Raw genomic sequence first — 21,873 nt, 5'->3', positions numbered from 1 at the left:
AAGCAGAGATTATATATAGATTGGCTCAAGCACAGATTATATTATAATAGTATTTTGTAGGTACTCAGAAATATAAGATCATTTAGATCACTAAGTAGCTGGGGTGTGTATGTACTGATAAGCGTAAGCAGGTTGAATTACAGGTTGGTTGCCCCCTCCCGCTCCTCTCCCGCGACTAGGCAGCTAGGGTTCCCCCTCCTTCCCTCCCGCCGCCGCCAGCCGCCGGCCTCGCGCCCCGCCTCCGTTCCCTTCAGCCCTCCCCCCTTCCCCCATCCAGATCCGTCTCCCGCCGCCTCTCCGGGAGGTGGCCGGGGCGGAGCTCGAGCTCCTCACCCGTGGGCCCCCTTCTCCCCAGTCTCCCCCCGCCGCCGCCGGCGGACGCCCCCGGCGCTGGCTCGGGTGGTGCCAGCGGCGGCGGGCCTTCTCGTCCCCGCGCGCGCGTGCTCCCTTCCCGGGGCAAGGAGGCGGTGACGGTGCAGCCCAGCTTGGCTGCGGTCCGACGGCCGGCGGCAGGCGTGGTGTCGGCGCTGCTCCTTGGCGGCGGGGCGGCGTGGTGGTGCTGGGTGGCCGGCGTCACGCCCCCGACCCAGATCTGGGCCCGGCTGGCCCCATCTGGGTCCTAGCGGGCCGCCCCCCGGCGTGGCATCGTTGTCTGCGGCGCGGTGAGGAGGAGGAGTGGCTCGGATATGGGGCAGCTGCGCCGATGGCGTGCTGGCAGTAGCGCGATGGCGGGAGCTTTACGGGCCCACGAGGGCTCGGCCGGGCCTGTGGGCCCACTGGCCTGGTGTGCTCCTACTATTGCGTCCAGACGGCTACCGTCGCTGACGGTGGAGGTGGGGCCCTCCCGCGTGCCGACGGTGCCGATGCCCTAGTCCCGGCTCTGATTCTTCGCCGTGTTGTCCTCACTTTGCAGTGTCGTGGTGAGACGGCGTGGGGGCCTCATGACCACGTTGGCGCAGGGTGGTGGTTGGTTTGGTGGCAGGCTCCGGAACGCCCGAGGTGCGGGTTGGGATTGGGGAAAACCCCTGTCGGCATGGCCGACACCGACGCGGTGGCGCCTGTGGGTGCCACCTGATCTTCCGGAAGGGTGTCGAGGGCTACCCTTACTCTCGCCTCTTCGTGTACCAGGGGAAATCCTTGGCAGCAGCATCGTCATCATCACGATACTTCTTGGAGGTGTTGATAGGTACCGGCGCTTCGGAGTCTTGGAGCCTGGTGGAAGATCCTGGTGGGCGCAGCGATCGCGAGGCTTCTTCGTTTTTGTTGATCCGCTGTTGTCGGCATTTGTTTATTTTGCCCTGTATGAAAAAGGGTTTCCCCTGCTTTATATTATAAAGCACGAACCACAACAACAAAGCATCCGATACAAACGCACACCACACACCCAAGGCAAGATACATGAATGCCTGGCACCGACACACAACAACAATGACTACAAAGCACCTACAAGATGAGCAAAACGAATCCGCTTAGAGCCGACGGAGAACACCACCGAGGGGCGATCGTCCGGGAGGATGTGTAACGGATATGCCGGACCGAGGACTCCAAGACAGTGCCTCCAGGAAGGGCACGACCACGAATGCCGCCACCGTCCGATCCGAGGATCGAGTTTTCACCCGGAGTAAGATGAAAGGGGTAGAAGCACCACGACGGAGCCTGCAAGGAGGACACGACGTCCACGGACGCCGTCACCGTCTACCAGTACACAGACTTGGTAGATGATGTACCCCGGTGCTTCATCACTTCCGTCGCCCCGGTCCGCCAACACCCGCAGCCATGCCGCCCAAGCCGCCATGGATGCCTGCCCTCATTCGAGCCACGCAGCCCGCCCACGACCAACGTACGACTCCCACCGCCAGGGCCGCCGCCCCGCCATGAGACCACCCTGTAGCAACCAAAGGCCATGACTTTGCTCAGATTGCAACCCCAACAACCTCCAGAATCGCCGGCGGCCAGCTGCCACGGGAGGGGCCGCGAGCATACATCGACCGGGGGAAGGGGAAGGTGGAGAAGTGGCTCATGGCCACGACCGACGCCTTGCCGGCTCCAGCTCCCCCCCTGAAACTGAGTTCCGCCCCCCGCGTCGAAGGCCTAAGGCACCGGGAGGCATCGGCCGCCGCCAGACGCCGGAGAGGGAGCGTGGCCGAGCTGTCGCCGTCGCCGCCCAGAGACGCCACCAGGGGGACCCGCCCAAGTCGAGCGCCGCCACCCAGCCGCGAGGGCCCGACTGGGAGGGAGCAGCTCACCACCTCCGCTGCCGCGCCGCCCCCCACCAGAGACCACGGCGAGAGGTCGCCCGTGACCCGGTCAGCCACAACCCGCAGCGCGTGACGCGACGCCGAGGCGCTGCCGGAGCACCGCCGCTGTCGCCACACCAGCCCGCACCGCCACCATGCCATCCGCCGCCCGACGCCACGCCACCATCGCCGGCCTGCTCCGGGGCGCCGCCGTGCTGCCACGCCTGACACCGAGCGCAGCGCCCCGCCCGCGGGATCGGGTTCGCGCGAACCCCCACGCGCGGGGGACGAGAAGGCACCGCCGTCGGTAGCGACGACCGGGCTTAGCCCGGCCGCGCCCTTTGGCGGCGGCGAGGGAGGAAGGGGAGGCGGAGGGGTGTTCGGCGGCGGGGATTTGGGGCCCTCCCCGGCGCTTCGCGGGTGGCGGCGGGGGAGAGAGGGAGGGAGGGAGACGAGCAAGGTTTGTCTCCATAACTCTAACTTGCTATTTACCCCTGTCCGACTATCATCAACTAGCACCACATCATCCGCAAAGAGTATACACCAAACGAAGTATTAGGAGTAAAATGCAACATTCTATTATTATTATTTTCTTGCTAAGATTAGCACGCATAAATTGAACACAAACATCATCAAGTTGTTTATTTATGCAGAAGCACTCGAAACAAAACAAGGATAATAGTCATGTAACTTATGAGTGATGATACTGTTCATGCTAACAAATGTATACTAACATGTGAAATAAATTATAAAAGGGGAAGCTGGTCTTGTGTCGGTGTGAAGGACGATGATTAAGTTTTGCGAAGTAGATGCCAAACTCGAACGGGACGAAATATATGTCCAACAACATACATGGCGAACTCTGTCGCAGGACAGCAGAAAGCCACCAAATCTGAATTCATAAACACAAACTCATGTGCATTCAAGGACAAACTTATCAGAAGCACTTCATAATCTTCGGGCGACTAGTTCCCGTATCCATACTTGTCTGGCACACCCAGCACCTGAGAATCCACCATTAGCGCATCAGAAAACTAATAACACAATATCCAAAGGCTCAATAAGACAGCCTAGCTATCAAAGCAACAGAAGCTACAGCTACTTAAAATGCCCAGCTACTTAAAATGCCAACCTGATACTCGAAACACATCCCAGCCCTGTCCCAAGCAAGATTAATCCAGCCGATGCACCAACCGCCCCTGTCGACTTGTGTGACGAAAGACACCAATTTTCACCAGCGACAACAACATTGCGTGCAGGCGCTGTTTGTTTTTTAGGCCTTGTTTCTGCAAAGCAGTCCAAGTAATGAGAAATTTGACAATTGAAAACCATGGTAGTAGTAGGAAACATATGGTCGAAACTAAAAGAACTGCTCTAACAATCATCAAATTTCTAACATCTCCAGTGAACTCCACAAGTCCAACTGCATAAATCATAACGGCGAGGAACCCCATTTCCCTGCTTTTTCCCTTCCCCCACCACGAGATCCCATTGCCTGACACCGCATCTGTGTGTCGGCTTGATCTGCCGCTGGGCCTTCTGCTGCCGGACGCGGGCTCGCAGGGCTCGCCCCCTGTTGTGCGCTCTCTTGCGCCGCCCATCTGCTGCCGAACACGGGCTCGAAGGGCTCGGTCCCCTGCCTCGACAATGGCGGCTGAACTTCTTCGCCCAATGGAATCCTGCAGATTCTATGCGATCCGGCCTAGGCGGTGGGCGCGAGGATTCTGCATCGCGGGATGGAGGCCTGGAGGTGCTAAGCCAGCGCAACAGGGGCGGCCGGCAAGGTGCAGGGCGCGGTTTCCATTGATCTGGAACCTCGAGATCCGGCGATTGCAGGCCCCTATACCGTCAGGCATGGACTCGATTAAGGAGGCTCTAGTGCTCTTCTCCCGCAAGGCGTCATTCTGCTGATCTCGGCCTTCATCGATCTAGCCATCGACGAGTTCCGGAATTCTCCGCTGGAGATGTTCACGGATTGGCGCATGATGCCCCTGGATATCTGGATCGGGTGAGATCCGGTCGTGCACGTCCATATAATTGGCCCAGTGGCTTCATGAGGGCGTGATGCGAAGCTCCGCTGTCTGTTGACACCATGGGACATATTGATATCTCGATTTCCATGTTGTCGATAGAGGCAGAGAATGTCATAATGGCTGCGATCTGAGGATTGAAAGGAATGGCAAAGGTGGCCTTGGTTGGGATGAAGATTTTGCTTCACAGGTCGCTGTCCGGACATGAATGCGGGGCAATGTTCCTGGCCATTCCGAACACATAGTACTTGTGAGCCTGGTGTTCGTTGACTTGCAGAAGTGGCCTCGGCAAGTGGGGGCAGCAGCACTAGAGGAATTCATTTTTGGTGGTGCTCCCGAAGTACCGAGTCTCGACTTTCAAGGTGAAAACCTAAGGGTTGGCCTTTATTGGTTTTACTTGGCAATGACCTGAAGGCATTGTTTTGAAAGCGTGTGGCTCCGGTGGTGCGTGCCCGGAGGCTCCGGTGCTTGGAGGTCGTCGGGCGACGCGGGTAGGGCAGCGGCCGGGCGTGGCCGCTGCTCCGGTCGTGGATGGCGGCGTGTCGTGGGGAGGTCTCGGTGGTGACCTCCCGGTGTCGTGACGGCTTCACGATGGCTCGACGGATCTGTCCGCGGCAGCGGCCGCTTCTCCGGCGTCGGCTTGTCTGCGGTCGGGCCGTCTCGACCTTCACCCCATCTCTTCGGTGCCCGGGCGCTACTCCCATCAATGGGCTAGTCCTCTCCCAGCTACGGTCCACCGCTCGTCTCGCGTCCCGGTGCTGCAGGACCCAGCTCGTCCTGCGCCCGATGCGGCCGGACCGAGATCGTCTCGCGCACGGTGTAGCAGGACTGACCTCGTCCCCCTATCGATGCTGCAGGACTGAGCTCGTCTCGCGCTCGGGACATCAGGACGGGTCGGTGGATGCCAGTTTTGGCCGACCTATCGGGTCTCGACGCTGGGGGCGCCCAGGGGTGTGAAAGGTGGGACCTTTCCGCTCGTCTCTTTCGTTGGGGTGCGACGGATCTCGGGTGAGGTGGTGTCGTGGTCTTGGATGCTGGGGCGGCGGCCCTGGTGGTGGTAGCGTGGTGCTCGTGGGCAGAGCCCGTGCCTTGGTGCTGCCCGGTCACCATGGCCGTGTGGGCGGCGTGGTTGCCGGGGTGTGGCGTTCGGTGGCGATGAGTGTTGGCCAAGGTGAAAACCTGCTCTATCTCTGAACGGACCAGCGGCGGCGAGGATCGTTCCCTTCTTGAAGGCATCGTCGCGGTTCTCATTGCCCATCATGCGGCTTCGGAGGAAACTCTGATCTTTGGATCAGGCGGTGGCGGCGCTCCGACGTCGTTCCCTTCCTGAAGGCGCCGCCTTGGAGCGCATGGTTCGTCATATGTAGCTTCATCTCTACGTGATCGTAGTGCTAGGGGTGGTGTTGCTGCGCTCAGCGCCTATGTATCCTGCCCTGGGTGTGTGCGTGTGTTGCGGTGGCGTGGCGTGTGTTTGTACTGGATGCTTGTTGATTGGTGCTTTATATATAAAGCGGGGTGGAAGACTTTTTCGGTAAAGCTCAGACTTTCTCCAAGGTGAAAACCTAAGATCTTTGATCGGGCGACAACGGCGTTTGTACACCGTTACCTTCTTGAAGGCGTTGCTTTTGGAGAACCTTTTATGTTTTCGGGTGTTGTCTTTGGCGGTGGTTGGAGTGTTGCTGCTGCGAGTGATTGATCATTGTGGCTGGGCCTTTTTTTCCCTCTTTTTTCTTCTTTTTTTTTCTTTTGGCTGTGTGCATTCTTGATGTCTTTTGGACATTTTATTGGTGCAGAGGCCGGGTGTAATTGGTATCTCCGCGATATTAATATATTCCCTTTGTCGAAAAAAAACATTAATCATAAAAAGAAAAAGGAACAACCTGAATATCTCTAATCACTGTCAGACTTCTCTTTGCTAGCTATGAAAACACATATTTGAAAAGAATTTCCCGATGGTATAATTTTTGTAGCATACGTTTCATATATTATTGGTCTTATCGATGGTCGGAGAGTAAATCTTGAAATACGAAATAGGCCCTATATATCTGGATAGAGGGTGTACATCACCTCACCAAGAGAAGAATTGGAAGAATTTAAAGCAAGTGTTATGTGTAAATTACCTGGGTGCCATCTTTCATATGCAGATCCTCTAAACATGCCACTCCTTCAATGTCCACTTTATAACTTTCCTTGCTCATGTGATCTATCAACTGAGTGCCCAGACCATTTTCCGTAGCAAAATCTTTTGGGTCCTCAATGTTATCCGGATCTTTCCCATCGTCAATCCGTTGGCAACCACCACTAAGTTGTACTGCACAATAAAAAATGTAACATGTGTGCGTGAAGAGGGAGTATATATAACTTAACATAACGACACCAATAACTAACAGAAGTACAAGTAAGCAAAATAAGATGTGCAGACGTTTAATGGAAGTCCGGCTGTCTCAGCAGCCAGATCTGTTACATTGGAAACTTACTAAGAACGGTGTGTTCTCGGTCAAATCAATGTATCTGGATGTAATTAACTCTAGCGTCATCCCGACCACGTTGCACGTTTGGAAAGTTAGGGTTCCCTTACGAATCAAAGTGTTTATGTGGTATGTGCATAAACAAGTCATTTTGACTAAGGATAACCTTGTAAAACGCAATTGGGTGGGCTCGTCTAGATGTAGCTTATGCGATCATAACGAAAACATCAAACACCTCTTTCTTGATTGTCCGTTGGCTAAGATTTTGTGGCGGTCGATTCATATTGCGTTTAATATTAATCAGCCCACTTCTATCAATATGCTATTTGGAACATGGCTTGATGGGGTTGATTCTGATACTGCAAGACACATTCGGGTTGGCGTTTGTGCTTTATTGTGGGCAGTATGAAACTGCAGAAATGATTTAGTCTTTAACAGATCAACAAACATTCACTTTTTGCAGGTTATCTTCAGGGCCGCGGCGTTCATCCATATGTGGTCGCTACTCACTCCGACGGAGGCCAGGGAGCGTTTGGTTACTACGTCTACCCGATGAGAGATGGTAGCTCAGGATATTTTCAACCGGTTTGGATGGCGGTCATGTAATAGGATAGGCATGTAGTGCTCCTATTTTTTGCCAGCCGGTTGTGCTTTGGGTCTTACGTCTTTTGAGCTTTTGTTTATGTTTGCACTATGACATTTCGAGACTTTGTTACTGGATCATCTTTTTAATAATATGAGCCGTATGCATCTCTCTGATGCAGAGGCTGGGGTACACCCCCTTTTTGAAAAAAAAAAAAGATGTGCAGACTTAATTACCAGACTCTCCAGTAGAAATGGTATCGGGTGGCATTGTCATTGACAACATCATATCAGTAGGTGGTGCCAATAGATTCTCAGAATTCAACGCATGCTCACTTTCCACATCAATATTTTCGGTCGTATCAGTACTTGTTGCCACAGGACTAGTTTCCATTGCAGACTCAGTTCCCATCAGATCCTGGGCATCAACCATCTCAGAAGTAACAACTTGTACTGCACACAGAAAATGTCACATGCATGCATGAAGAGAGAGTATGTACAACTCAACACAACGAAGGAATTAACCAAAGTAGTAATTAAGCTAAATAAGAGGCACGCCAGTTATTAGTTATTACCAGACTCTTGAGTAGACATAGTGGTGGGCTGCGTTGTAACCAATAATGCGGTGTCAGTAGGTGGTGCCCCAGAGCTCTCAGAATTCTCTATAGGCTCACTTCCCACAACCATCGCGTCAACAGCTGTTGCTTCAGGGCTAATTTCCGGAGCAACCTCAGTCCCCATCGGTTTAAAATGATCGTCGACCATTTGTTTCGTGACAAACAAGAGCTTGGGACGTCTGGAGTGGTTCTTTGTTGCTCCTTTCCACTCCTCTTTTGTTCCTTCGCTCACTCCATCATGAAGGGCGACCTCCGTAAGACGTGGCAGGGACTGGATCCTCGTGCTGCTAAAGCCATCCAGATCCTTGCATAGAAGCTGGAGGGACTCGAGGTCCGGCAGAGCCCCCTCTTCATTACCAGCCCAGTGATGAGTTCCACCACTATGCATAGGCGTTTCAAGCTTCCGAGTGCATCCTCTTCGATGACGAGATTGTCCAGTCGAGTTGCATTCAGCTTGAGGTACTTCAGGCCGCTCACGCTGTTCAGGGCTTCAAGAATGCCACTGCTCAGCTGAAGATGAGAGAATGAAAGACAAAGCTTAGTGAGACCACCTATCTTGGTGACAAAGAGAGGTAGGCTGGATATGTTGTTCCCTTGCAGCTTGAGCGAGCTAAGATAGCAGGATGAAGCATTTTCCAGGTCGAAATTCAGGATCTCTTGAGACCATGCGTCATTCATATTCAGTGAGAGTGAACGAGCTTTATTCTCATTGGTGCATCTCTCGATGAACTCCTTGATGGCCTCTGAGAGATAACATATGTTTTCAGAAGAATCGGCGCCCCTCCTGATGAACCCCTTGATGGTCTTTGTGACACGACTTAAGTAGCTGCTGGCATTGCTGGTAGACTCGCACCATATTTTTACCTTTGTCAGTTTATTCATTTCACCCATTAGCTGTGCAAATCCTTGGCTCTTGTGGTCCACAACAAATCCTGCTGCCGTTTGTAGTTTACTGGTCTGTTCATCTTCCAACCAAGCTTGTAGCTTACGCATTTTCTGGCCTCCGACACCTTGTGGGAGCTTGAACTTTCCAAACAGATGAAGTAAACATGGTAGCTGCATAACTCTTGTGGGCAGAATCTCTATATTCGTTCCTCTTACATCCAATGTCACCAAAAGTTGAAGCTTCTTGACCTCTTTAGGGAGAACTGTAATTTTAGAAGCACCCTGGAGGCTTAGATACCTGAGTAGCAACAGGTTGCTGCATATCTCCTTGAGGTGCTTGTCCTCCAAGTGTTCATGTCACTCTTCTAGATTCAAAACTCTCATCAACTTATACTTGGAAAAATTCAAGACAGATTTGTGTGCCTTGCCGAAGATTGTCAGAAAACGGTCAATGGTATATCATTTGGGTTAATTCTGAAGCTTGCAGCACTTCTGTTATGTAGAGAGAGCCAACGGACTTTACTGGGTAGAGGAACATCATCGTACAATAAGGTAACAACAGTTGCAAGGGTATCTCATGGGGTCCCTCTCCCGAGAAGTCCTCGCTCAGGTTGTCACCCTCCAGAAGCCAGCTGAGGTCTGGGCGGCCATCCACGTTCACCGCTCAAACCCAAGCCCAATCGATCAATACTCGAATTGCGCTACATAATCGGAAGAAGGGCAACTCAAGCATGGCGGACTTATCATGGCGCAAATTGGAAGACTTCAAGAGCAATCTCAACTTGATGAGTTATGATTGAGGGGGAGTGTTAGACAATGTAACGTGTACGTGGTGCAAGTATAAACTGTGTACACATATAGATTGGGTTAGCGTTGTGTGCGTTGTACTCTAGGTGGTTTACGGTTTGTTGAGATCGATCCTTATCTGTATAGATCGTTAGCTTGAGGATCAATCCGGTAACAACCTAAACTACCTCCCTTGTAATCTATTCCCCTATATATACACGCAACGCGTCCCTACGAAAGCATACGCTTCAACCAACTTTTACACCGTGAACACCATGTAATGTGTTTGATCCCTTGCTCGAATCTCAGCGTAGTGACATCGAGGCAGTCCCCATGGGTGCACCGTTCGCTCCATGCACCCCCCGGCCCCGAGTGAAGGACGCAAGACGTTCGCTCCATTCTTCTTTTTTCTTTTGAGCGAAGGACACCTGCATCCGCGAAGTAGGCAGACAGTAGGAAGTGGGCAACCAGTAGAGCCACTCATCGGTCTCCCATTCGATAGGACTCTGCCAAGTTTCTAACTAGGCAAATGGTTTGCCGAGTGCCGACAAAAGGGACTTGGCAATACGAAGTGCCATGCGGCAAGGTCTTATTCGTCGCCTGTTGAGTTTATCAGCCAAAACTCGGCAGAGCCATGTGCCATGTGGTATCTTTGTTAACTGACTGTTTCGTCTGACGGTGTTGTTTGCCGAGTTCTCTTTCTGTCAAAACTTGGCAGTACGTACTTAAATGTTCGTCAAGTTCCTGATAATAAGATGTCAACAGTTTTAATGATTGGCGATCCGTGTCCAGCCGAGTCCTGTTAGCCGAGAACATAACTCGGCGAACATATCGCCGAGTTGATTCTGGGCTCTGCCGCGTTCCCTCAAAACTTAGCAAATATAGTGGTAGGTCTAGGATTGTTTCTGCGAAAGGTGTACACTTGTGCATATGATGTAATTATTTGGTATTATACTCGTTCCTATTGGACTGCCTGTACTTTGCAGATAGTTTCTTTACAAGGTGAACTAGTCGCACGAGTCTTTATGTCTACCTTGGTGCGAGCTCTGTGATGGAGGAATGAGTCTCCGAAGACATCTGCTCAATGATTAGCTCAGTAGTCTCTGAGTAGCTCCTGCTTCTATCCAAGACATAGGCTGGCCTGTAGGGAGCTTCTAGAGAGACGGTGTCGCTGCCGAGCATGACGACGATCGATGACATGGATGGCCGGTCAGTGGGTTTCTGCTGGACACACAGCAGCCCAATGTTGATGCATTTCAGAACCTCACCCCTGGGGTAGTGCCTGCCTAAACTGGGGTCTGCTATTTCTGCGATAGTTCCCTCCACCCAGTGCTTCCAAACCTGCATGCAATTCATATCGCTCATCAGCATGAGCTAGTCTAGCTAAAAGATGAAAAAGAAACTTGTCGAAGCTAATTGTACTTACAAGACAGAAGAGGTCTTGAAAACGCTCAGAGTTGACGGCGAAGTTGTTCCTTTGCCCCGTTACCATCTCCAGAACTAGAACGCCGAAGCTAAATACATCTAGCTTGGTAGAGTAGTGCCCGCGCATGGCATACTCTGGAGACATGTAGCCACTGCAGAGACAAGATTATTTTTCAGTCATTTGGCACGTCGATAATAATAGTAGCACATATTAAATTTGCATATTCGGATCTTACAGTGTTCCGATGGCACGGCTTGTGACTTTTCTAGTTTCATCGTCAGTAAAGATCTTGGCCAAACCAAAATCTGAGATCTTAGGTTTCATATCTGCGTCAAGTAAAATGTTGCTGGCTTTCAAATCCCGGTGAACTATCTTCAGTTGGGAATGCTCATGGAGATACTGCAGGCCTCTGGCAATACCATTCAGTATTCTGCATCGTGCTCCCCAGTCAAGTTGTTTGCCACTTTCAGGATCTAGCATGAAAAAAGGACACTTATTTTAGTTAAGAAGAAGTTCTAAATGACTTCCCCTCCACTCACTTTCCAGGAAGTAAATTATGCTGTGCCCCAAGAATTAACTCTGATATCTAACGAAGCAGAGGATGAGAAGTACCGAACAAAAAGATATCTAGGCTTCTGTTTGGCATGTACTCGTACACAAGCAAATGTTCTCCTCCTTCCAAGCATACACCGACAAGCCTAACTAGATTCTTGTGCTGCAGCTTAGCTATTAAAGCTAGCTCATTCTTCATTTGTCCTACACCTTGTTTTGAGATCTGACAAAGCTTCTTCACTGCCACTTCTTGTCCATTTGGGAGGGCACCCTGAGCAAGCAACAAAAATCTGTTCTCAAGAAGATCATTGTACTTGGCCAGCAACCACAAGTGCTGCCCCGCTTATTAAGTTCAATATTTGATTGTAGTTTTAAAATTAAAATTCCAATCTCAACACGTGTTTGGTTAGATATATACAAGCAGAACAACCTATAAAATTTTCAAAAACAAGAACACTATACCTTATAAACAGCACCAAATCCTCCTTCACCAAGTTTGTTCTTTTCATCAAAGTTGCTTGTTGCCGATTGTAGTGTGGACAGACTAATAAAGATGGACTCAAAACTTTCCATGTCATCTACATTTACTGCAGCCATCAGAGAACAATAAGTACCACAAGTAGATTTTTTTTAAAGGATATGATAATAAGTATAAGACATTTATGGTTGTATTGTCGCTACATCATATGGGCTTACCAAAGAGTGATGCTTTTCTTTGTGACCTCTTCTTCCGCCAGAAAAAAAGGCCAATTAGTGTGACTACGACTAGTCCACCCAATATTGCAAGTACAATTACGACAGCTAGAGTGGCCTTCGTTTTTCCTGAAATTTATTAAAAGAGATCCAAGTAAATATAATGCGCTAAATAGTGCGTGTTTGGTTCTTTGCCTTTGTATCACCAAATTCAGTGCAGGCAGTAATTTTGGTTAGGTTCCCGCAAAAAATAAGTAATTTTGGCTAGGAACTTTGGATACTGTTTGGTTCGTGACTAAAAGTTTCTCCCAATTTCATTTCCAAGCAGAAGTGTAGGAATACCAAAATTTAAAGAATAAGTCAGTCGAATGCTGAACTTTATTCACTTCTGCTTCACGACACCCCCCTAAGTGAATCAAGGATGAAGATTAAACGTACCCCTTCAACTGGGAGGGTATGATGGTCAAATTTGTGAGTAAAAGACAAAATTGCCCTTTTTAATTTGTGGAAGTGGGGAGGGGGCTGTACTTCCGCATGCCTCAACTTTATTTGGCTGTCGAAATTTTGGGATGGAAAATATTGGAAGAAACCAATCAGGCTTGTAAACCTAAAGATTGCTATTTTTTGTATCAGGTTTGGTACCATTTTGAGTTTCGGTGAAAGGGCATGCAGTTATGCTACTGCTTCTATTAATTTAACCTAGGTACAGGTTTTGTAAATGGACATTTTTTTAGTTGTAAATGGACATAATTAGTTGAGGGACAGCAGGAGTATATATAAAGCACCCATTTTAAGTTCTTCTATTTGACTAATAAAATATGTATAATATGCCACAAGAAATTTATTGTTAGAAACTAAATTTGACGATGAATCTCATTTGTTTTTATAAAATACATAATACATGTTTCCCTAGTTAAACCAAAGACCTAAATACTAGTGCCCGTCTTATAAACACAAGCGGAGGGAGTACTAAATTTGACGATGAATCTCATTTGTTTTTATACAATATAGTTCTCTCTTGAGAATTTATAGTCGTTTCTTGTGACCTTAATTTGTGCAGCGTACATGAATACTAATAAAAAAAAGTGAGATGTTCTATGCCACCTCCTTTCATATATAGATGTCATTTACGAAATTAAAATAGCAATCACACAGTACTTTGTTTATATATCAGTAGAGTTATTTTTATAAAAATGATAATTATAAAAAATATATTTATAATAAGCGCACCATACCTACTTCCCACTTACATGATTACTACTCCCTCCTTCCCAAAATATAAGGCGTGCTTTGACTTTTCGGGTCTTCATTGCACAACTTTGACTATGATTTTCATGTATATTGTATGTCTATAAAATAGTATACATACATACATATGAAATAAAATTGTTTTGCAAGACAAATACGACGATGCCATTTATACATGTTCAATCCATATACTTTGATATATATTAGTGGTCAAAGTCATGCATCAAAGACCGTAAAAAGTCAATCGCGCCTTATATTTTAGGAAGGAGGGAGTAGTAAAACTAGAAAGCTACCTGTGCACATATACATATAGTGTTTTAGACAAGGCCCTACTTTCACATGTATATATAAATTATGCTAAAATTCGAAAATATTTCATGAAAAACATTAATTATTCATAAAAAAAATGGTGTGACAGAGTATTCACTTCAAATATGTATATACTCCACTAAAACCACGATACTTATTTTATTTTAGAATGGAGGGAGTACTACTTACACTTTCTAGAATGTCGGTGTATCTACGAACCAAAAAAAAGTGTATCTACGAACAAGTGAAAAGCCAATTTTTCGTTTACCGAAATTAGTCAACAAATGGGTACAACAAGACATGAGTGTTGCACGTGCAACTCACCTCCTGGTCCCCCAACTTGCAACCGCACCATGGGTTTGCCGTCATAGAAGGGAAATACGTCGAAACGCAAGCCGCAGCGCTCGCCAACCACCCTCGCTCCCGTGCGGTTGGAAGGGAATACCAGCCGGGGCATCCCCGACATGGCCGCCGCCAGGCATGCACGGCACTGCGCCGACGTCAGGTCCGGCGTGCACTGTGCCAACGAAGAGATCTTGTCGAATTGTCCGCCGAAGTAGTCCCTGTCAACGTCCATCTCACCGGTGGCGAACTTTCTGGTCGAGTTGGCCACCACTGCGTAATCAGCGGTGGCGTTGAGGAGCTTGGTGACGAAAGTCTTGAAGCGGGCGGCGACTGAGGAGGCAAGGGAGGGGGAGCTACTGAAGAAGGCATGCTGCTGCGAGTTGTTGGTGGACGCGAGGAAGTTCCGGTTGGAATAACGGACGTGGCAGTTGTCGTAGAACATGGTGACGTCCATGTCGGAATCACAGAGCACCTGCCCGTCCTTGAAGCCCGACTTGAGGCATACGAGACAGCCAAAGCTGGCGTCAAAGTCGCCGCGGCAGAGCGCGAGGGCGTACACCGTTTGGTTGGGGCCGGCGCCCATGGCGCCGGTGGCGAAGAGGGTGGGCAAGGAGGAGGCGTTGTCCGGGAGAGTGTCGGCCATTCGGTTGAGGCTGGCTTGGTATGCGCTATCGGTCGTGTAGGTGCCGCTGTTCCCGCAGACCTGCCAAGGGCTGGCATCGGCCGGTGGCGCGAACAAGGCGAGGATCAGGACGGTAACGAGTGTCCGGCCGCCGCCGTGCATGGTCGGCGTGTGCTATCTAAGTCGGGGAAGCTAGCGAAGGGATGGCAAAGAAGAGGTGGACGGATAGGTATGGAGTGGCGGGTGTCTGTGCAATGAAGGAGGTGGTGGCGATTTGTAGAGCTGCCAATTAAGTTTTGTGGACTTGTGTGTGTGGAGGGTGCGCGCATTGGAAGGACATTTGAAGGCGACACCGGGGAAAAATATCCCATGATACAAGAGGTTTTCCTACCTCAGATGATGACCTATTTGCTCTTATCTTAATCTATGTATATGGCCAAATTTATATATATAAATAAATCAACATCTAAACATAAACCTTTTTTGCGGAAAATTTACAACATAAACTTAGACAAGTTTGACTTATTCCAAATCAAAGCTAGAACTACAATTATTTTTCAATGGAGGGAGTATTTATAACAGTGCAAGCTCAAACAGTTGTTGCTTGGAACTTTTTCTCCAAGCGTTTTCTCCCCTACCCCTCAGTGGCTAGGGCAAACTCTCCCATCCAAGCCTCGCTGGCGAGCCCATGGATTCACCTCCCCTTTGTCGGCCGCTCCGGCTGCCAATGGCGGGGAGGGGATCCCGGTACCTTTGCTTCGGCTAGTAGTTTATGTTAGGGTTTTAGTCCTCAGAGGTGCTGCGACATATCGGTTGCTTCATATCTATTCATGGAATGAATGACAATGTCTGTAGCTCCAGGGCACGTGTCCTTGCGGACGCGTGCACGAAGCGGCTCGTTTTGGCGGCCGTAGTGGTCATTCGGTGGTCTAAAACCCTCGATGTAACTTTTATTACGTGGGAGGTGTTGTGTACTCTTGATTAACTTTTATAATAGATCGATCTAGAACACAATAAAACAAATACTCCCTTCGTTTTCGAAATATAAGTCATTTTAGAGATTTCAATACAAACTACATACGGATGTATATAGACATATTTTAGAGTGTAGATTCACTCATTTTGCTCTATATGTAGTCTTTTATTGGAATTTTTAAAAAAGACTTAAATTTATGAATGGAGGGACTAGTTCCTTGAAACCAAATTAGGAAAAAGGAAACATGTTCTCACATAACATGGGGTTCATCTGGTTCTACACATGCGTTTGTGCTTGATCTATTGTAAAGTAGTTCTTGGTGCTTAGTTGTTCAGAAATTATTGAGTCCTACCTAAATCCATTTATCTTGTTTCAAAATATCTGATCCAAGGGTTATGATAGGCTTCACCACGAGCACACAGCGGCGGTCGATCAGGGCTGCCGCGACCCTGTGAGGCCATCCGACGCTGGAAGGACGGCAACGACATCGACGACGACAACGGAGGTGCCAGCGGCCTCGCAGGCCATGCCTACGAGGTCACCACTAGGTAACTCGCGTAATTTAATTTAGTTTTTTAATTTTAGTTGAACTTGTTAGATAGCGTCTGATTTGCATGTACTATATGAAACTTGCTTAAGTTTAATCATGTTTGCATAAATTTGGTTTGTTTGTGAAATATCCATTTAAAATATGGATGGATATTTTTTTGCGAAAAAACTTCCAATCTATTCATCTTCAATCATGGCAGTACAACGAACACCAGAAATAAAAATTACATCCAGATCCGTAGACCACCTAGCGATGACTACAAGCACTGAAGCGAGCCGAAGGCGCGCCGCCGTCATCACCCCTCCATCGCCGGAGTTGGGCACAACTTGTTGTAGTAGACAGTCGGGAAGTCGTCGTGTTAAGGCCCCATAGGACCAGCGCACCAGAACAGCAACCGCCGCCGATGAAGAATAACGTAGGTCGGAAGGATTCAACTCGAAGACACACGAACGTAGACGAACAACGACGAGATCCGAGCAAATCCACCAAAGATAGATCCGCCGGAGACACACCTCCACACGCCCACCAACGATGCTAGATGCACCGCCGGAACGGGGGCTAGACGGGGAGACCTTTATTCCATCTTCAGGGAGCCACCGCCGTCTCGCCTTCCTGAGCATGACACAAACGCTAACAAGACAGAAAAAAACGACTGGAAACGGAGCCCTCCGAGCCCTCCCACCGGCCCTTGGCAGGATCCACCGCGCCCCCATGGCCCTAGGACCACCGGAGACGAGGCGGACCTGCGGCGGCGCCGGCGAGAGGCAGAAACCCTAACTTTCTTTCTTGAAGGAGGAGGATATGGATGGATATTTTAAGCACATGGTTGGATGGCCGCTCCCCTACCCGCTATGCGCGGACGTTTGAAGCGTACGTTTTGATGCATGACGTTTGAGATGCCCTAAGCATGGAGCAACTATTGACTGAAGCGTAGTCCTACATGGTGCTTTTTGTGGCAATACTATTCATAAGACGGTCAAACGTAAGCGGACGAAGGAGCTTTGGAAGTGTACATAGGCCGTAGGCTAAGGAAAATATCCAATGGTTTCTGAGTACATATGTACCCTATATGGGGATTTGCTTTTAATAGTTAAACAAAAAGTCAAAATAGTTAACAAACTATTTTTAAAATAAACTTGACTTACTTGCACACTAGTATATAAATTTTCATAAAAAAGAACTACGTTGACTTCATAGTGAAAAAAACAAAATTTATTTACTATTATAGGTCACTATTCACGCTATATTGAGGAAAATTTTTGTTTTTTCTAAAAGAAGTCAAAGAGGAATTTTATGTTTTTTAACTTTTCTAACTAGTACAATAGAAAGTCAAGCTTTTATCTAAAATATTTTTAGAAATTTTGACTTTTTACTGAATTACTATTTCTTTTTGCATATAAGGTACATATATACCCAGGAACCAAATGTTCCCCTCCGCTAAGCGAAATACACAATGGTTCCTGGGTCCGTAGGCTAAACCCTACCACTTTAGCTGTCTCAGTCATTGCATACTATGCAACTAAAAAGTTAACCTTTTTTTTTGCGGGGAACTGAGTATATGGCTTTGTGGCGGAGAAGATTCAACGATCTGAGGATAAAACGATTATTAAACCTCAAATTTGGTTTAATGACATGACATGTCATGGATCCCGCCTGCAAGTGACATGACATGTACCGCACCTGTTTATGGGCATAACTGAGCATAGTCAAAATTGGATGTATTTTTCAATATTCTGTAAAGGTGTTTTTTAAAGGTTTATGCTACTTAATATATGGCATTTGTTCTTTTTGCAAAAAGAAAGTAGTGGAAAAATCAGCTAGTGGGCACCAATTTAGGGCATTTCCAATGGCGACCCGCAAACCGCCCGCATACGTCCGGATCGCGCTGTCCGGACGACGCAAGCCATCCAACGCGGGCCCGTATCGGTCAGCAGCACTTCTAGACGTGTTTTCTCCCGCAAACCAGAGACAAACGTGGGAAACTTTACGGGCGTCCGGACCGCTCCCAAGCCCGCTTCTGATCACACTGGCCCACCCAAAACCCCTCTCCCTAGGTCGTGCGCGTTCCCGCCCTGCGCCAGCTGCCCGCATTCATGCCGCTGCAGAGCGCGCCGGTGCACATTGAAGACGACTCAGAGCGGACACGACCTCTCACTACCTCCGCCATTGAAACGTTGCATCGGCCGAGGGCGCCAACCGCTATACGCCCGGCTAAACACGCCTCCTCGCCGTGTTTCAGACACCTCCATTAAAGCCACGTGGAAGCCGAGAAACCTACTCCGGCCACACTTTTGTTCATGAGCGGGTGGCATTGAACACAACACCGGGCAAGCTCCTCCCGTCCGCCCGCTATTTAAAGGAGGCCAGACGCCCAGCAAGAATCGCACCACTCCACCGCTCCCCATCTCCTCATTCCACCATTTTATCCGCCCTTTCGATGGCATCCAACAAGCAGAAAGAGCTGTTCTTCGACATAAAAGCCGGCTGGGTGGCCCGCCGGATACGAATGAGGCAGCTCGGCGCTCCGTCTCCCTCGCCTAGTCCGGCGGAGCAAGTTGCCGCCCCAAGCCGGCGCGTGGTTCAGCAACTCGCCGCTCCAAGCCAGCTCACGGAGGAGTGGCGAGTTGCTCCAGGCCGGCACGGGCATCGTTGCTGTCGTGGGCGACGCCGTGTCATACCGTGCCTGCGACCGCGCCATCCGCCGTCAACGCTCGTGTAGCTGCGCCATGCCGGCAGAGAAAGAAGTTCGTTGCACGAAGATCGAAGAGTCTGCGGCCAACGCGTCCACGCCCGCCGCTATCATCGAGGAGAAGTAGAACACGGGAGGCCGCTGCCGCTTGGGTCCCATGAAGGCCACCGCTGAGGCGACACTGGCGTACACAGACGGTGTCTTGCCCTCTCGCAGTCAACCGCCGTCCCCTAACTCAAAAACCAACTTTCATCCATGCAGCTTGGGGACCCTTCCCCTCCGGCTGAAGTATCAGCCGGCGGTTCCACTCTGATGAGCAGTGGAGAAGCAAGCCGTCCTTTGCACTGAAGCATATACCTCCGGGGCTCACAGCTGCCGCACATGGGGACGACAATGGAGACCCGCCGCGACCGACAGTAGACTAGTAAGGGTATCCATGTCTTCGGAATGGATATCCGCCGGCACGGCCGTAGACTAGTTTATTCTTTAGTCTGGTATCGTTTTTAGTTAAAAATGTGTCCAAAATGTTAACATTTTCGTCCAGTTATATGAAATATGTCATGTTTATATGAAATCCGTCATGTTTATATGAAATCCGACCGTCTTCGCATGAATTTCATCCGGTTTGTTGAAAAAGAGTTTGAGATGTATGCGGCACGGTTGGATTGCGGCCCCTCGCATCTGTGTCGGCGGACTGGTCCCCCCCTCCCCCCCCACCCCGAGCCACGGCCGGATGCGGGAGAAAATTTACGGGTTGCCAATGGAGATGCCCTAAGGTCACATATGCAAAATAATAAAACTTAAATAAAATGGTCATCACTTTAAACATTGGTTCTTATAATTTTCTTGATGAACCATGTTTTTTTAATGGTACGGTATTTTTGTCCACCAGCACACATCCACCATAATATAACTCAAACGGTGTTGAGTGCCCGGAAAAACATACGACATACTCGTTGTCAAGTGTGTAGAAAAACACTTTGGGAAAGCTCGAAATGATGGTTTGTCCAGTACAACACACATCGAAACCTTTGTTGATTGTTTTTGGCATAAGTCAAGTGTTTCTGGCACTTAAAGAAGTATAGAACTCAGTAGTGGGTTCCAGGGAATTGAGTCTAATCATCATCAGTTTACGAAGAATAAAATAAAAACGGCAAACAATATGTAAAGCTTTGGCTAGCTCCGACAAATCAAACCACCACGCGCAAGCTAGCAAAAAACTTTTCCTACGTCAAGCGAACCATCTACCCGACACCGGGATAAGATGTGGCCACATACACCAAAACACCGCCTTCAAAAAGGACATGATCAGGAAGAACCATAGAATTTGCATGTGAGACATTGACTTGGCCAAGATATTTTTTTCACAGATACCATGGTCCCTAGCTGTCTCTATAGCTTGTCGATTCTGTGACCCCACATGGAAATTAACCCTTGCTTGATTCCCTTCCAAATAGTACACTAGTAATGCCGTAGTCACTAGCCAACAACTCAAGTCAATTTTCTCCAAATGTAATTTGTAAAATAGCAATGATTACATTACTATTTTGTATCTCTCTCTTGTCGATGTTAGAAAGAACCCAACTCTTTCTAGACTGCAAAAATTAGTTCTCGGCAAAAATTCTTAGCGACTGATAGAAAACATGATAATGGACACTTGAAAACAAGCAACACAGATATATTCCTGTCGATAATTTTAATAATAGACATTGTTAAATTCAAGAAGTGTAGTCATGTTTTTAGATTTATACTCTTAGTAAGTCGGCGTAAGTATCATTATCTGCCCTCTAAATCTCCAGCTGTTTAGCTTACAGTTTACTTACGGGCTAGTGGCATGTTTTCAGGCATATTTTAGTAATTGGATCCAAAGAAGAATAAAATAGAGTAAGTGGGATGCAAACTTGAATATATCGCAACAGTACCTCTGAAGAGATAAGGCTTATGGGAAGGAAAGTAGGAATCCAAAAGTCAGGAATTGGATGAGCATACCACTTCATCATTGTAGAATATGATAAGATTGACGATTTGATGAAAGTAGCTCTAAAATAGGCTATAGACATGAGACAGAGCCAACAGTTGGGTATTATTAGCTATGCTCTTATGCAGCCATATTGCAAGTGGCCCCATGAAGCATTGTCTTGGCAAAGACTTCCAATTGCGAAGCTCACTATGGTCCTGCGGCCGCCCATATTGATCTTGTCATTATTGTACCCTCAATGTAATTAACCCTGCATGTTTTCCTTCTAAACGATACTACTAGACAATGCAAGGTAGGAGCTTTGTCGGTTTCATTAAGTTAGAAAAGGAAGAAATATAGAGTGGCCCAGTTTATAAGAAAACTCGGCTGAAAACCACAAACCCCGATAAAAAATCAAGAGAAACCCAAAGAACAAAAGCCAAAAACGAAGAAGACACTAGAACTTGGGGATAGTGACCAGAGGAACATGACATCAAGGAACCTCATCTGAGCTTGCACAAGAGTGCCAAGCCAAAGCCAATGAGACGAAGATCATGATCAACCTATCTGACCACCACACATTCGAACAGACTCATCCAAACCGAGATTGGCCACAGCCTATGCATTCAAGCCCCAATGACTAACAATATTTTGTGGGAAACATCCTGCAAGAACCCCCTTCAATTTTCCGATGCCCGCAGAACAAGCAAAGAATTTGAGAATGGGCTAGGAATCTATTTGTCTAGTAACATTATTTTCCAACATAAATATTGGTGTTTTTTTTGTAATTCAGCGTTCTCTAGATTGCAAGATTAAAGAAAATAGTTGATCAAGTGATAGCCTATCACACCTGTTGCCATAGAAAGATTAATTAAAGTGTGGGTGTAAAGGGAACTAGGGT

General features: G+C 48.4%; 1 protein-coding gene and 2 pseudogenes across 2 annotated transcripts; all 3 read right to left on the bottom strand.

The window, feature by feature from the left end:
* Positions 1-2,951: 2,951 nt before the first annotated feature.
* LOC125518505 (disease resistance protein RGA4-like) lies at positions 2,952-9,552 on the bottom strand (annotated as a pseudogene). The gene is made up of 6 exons (XR_015609790.1): positions 9,525-9,552; positions 7,893-9,393; positions 7,555-7,770; positions 6,388-6,578; positions 3,370-3,523; positions 2,952-3,241 (listed from the first exon to the last, which is right to left on the bottom strand). The product of XR_015609790.1 is annotated as a disease resistance protein RGA4-like (transcript).
* Positions 9,553-10,536: 984 nt separating this feature from the next.
* LOC125520857 (cysteine-rich receptor-like protein kinase 6) lies at positions 10,537-15,085 on the bottom strand. The gene is made up of 7 exons (XM_048685892.2): positions 14,158-15,085; positions 12,280-12,405; positions 12,046-12,170; positions 11,644-11,854; positions 11,267-11,504; positions 11,032-11,182; positions 10,537-10,946 (listed from the first exon to the last, which is right to left on the bottom strand). Exons 1-7 carry the CDS (start codon positions 14,960-14,962, stop codon positions 10,635-10,637), a joined length of 1,968 nt encoding a protein of 655 aa, XP_048541849.1. The 5' UTR covers positions 14,963-15,085; the 3' UTR covers positions 10,537-10,634.
* A 1,417-nt stretch (positions 15,086-16,502) lies between these two features.
* LOC147958553 (uncharacterized) lies at positions 16,503-19,024 on the bottom strand (annotated as a pseudogene).
* Positions 19,025-21,873: the final 2,849 nt, after the last annotated feature.

The sequence above is a fragment of the Triticum urartu genome, chromosome 7A (genome assembly GCF_056163025.1).
Source record: "Triticum urartu cultivar PI428250 chromosome 7A, HENAU_Tu73, whole genome shotgun sequence".
Classification (NCBI taxonomy): Eukaryota; Viridiplantae; Streptophyta; class Magnoliopsida; order Poales; family Poaceae; genus Triticum; species Triticum urartu.
This window is presented reverse-complemented; position numbering and strand designations above follow the sequence as displayed.

Coding starts and splice junctions, on each gene's coding strand:
- LOC125520857 (XM_048685892.2), bottom strand. CDS start 14,962: ATGCACGGCGGCGGCCGGACACTCGTTACCGTCCTGATCCTCGCCTTG. Junction 12,406..14,157: donor GCAAGTTGGGGGACCAGGAG/GTGAGTTGCACG, acceptor AATAAATTTCAG/GAAAAACGAAGGCCACTCTA. Junction 11,505..11,643: donor CCTAGATATCTTTTTGTTCG/GTACTTCTCATC, acceptor TTTTCATGCTAG/ATCCTGAAAGTGGCAAACAA.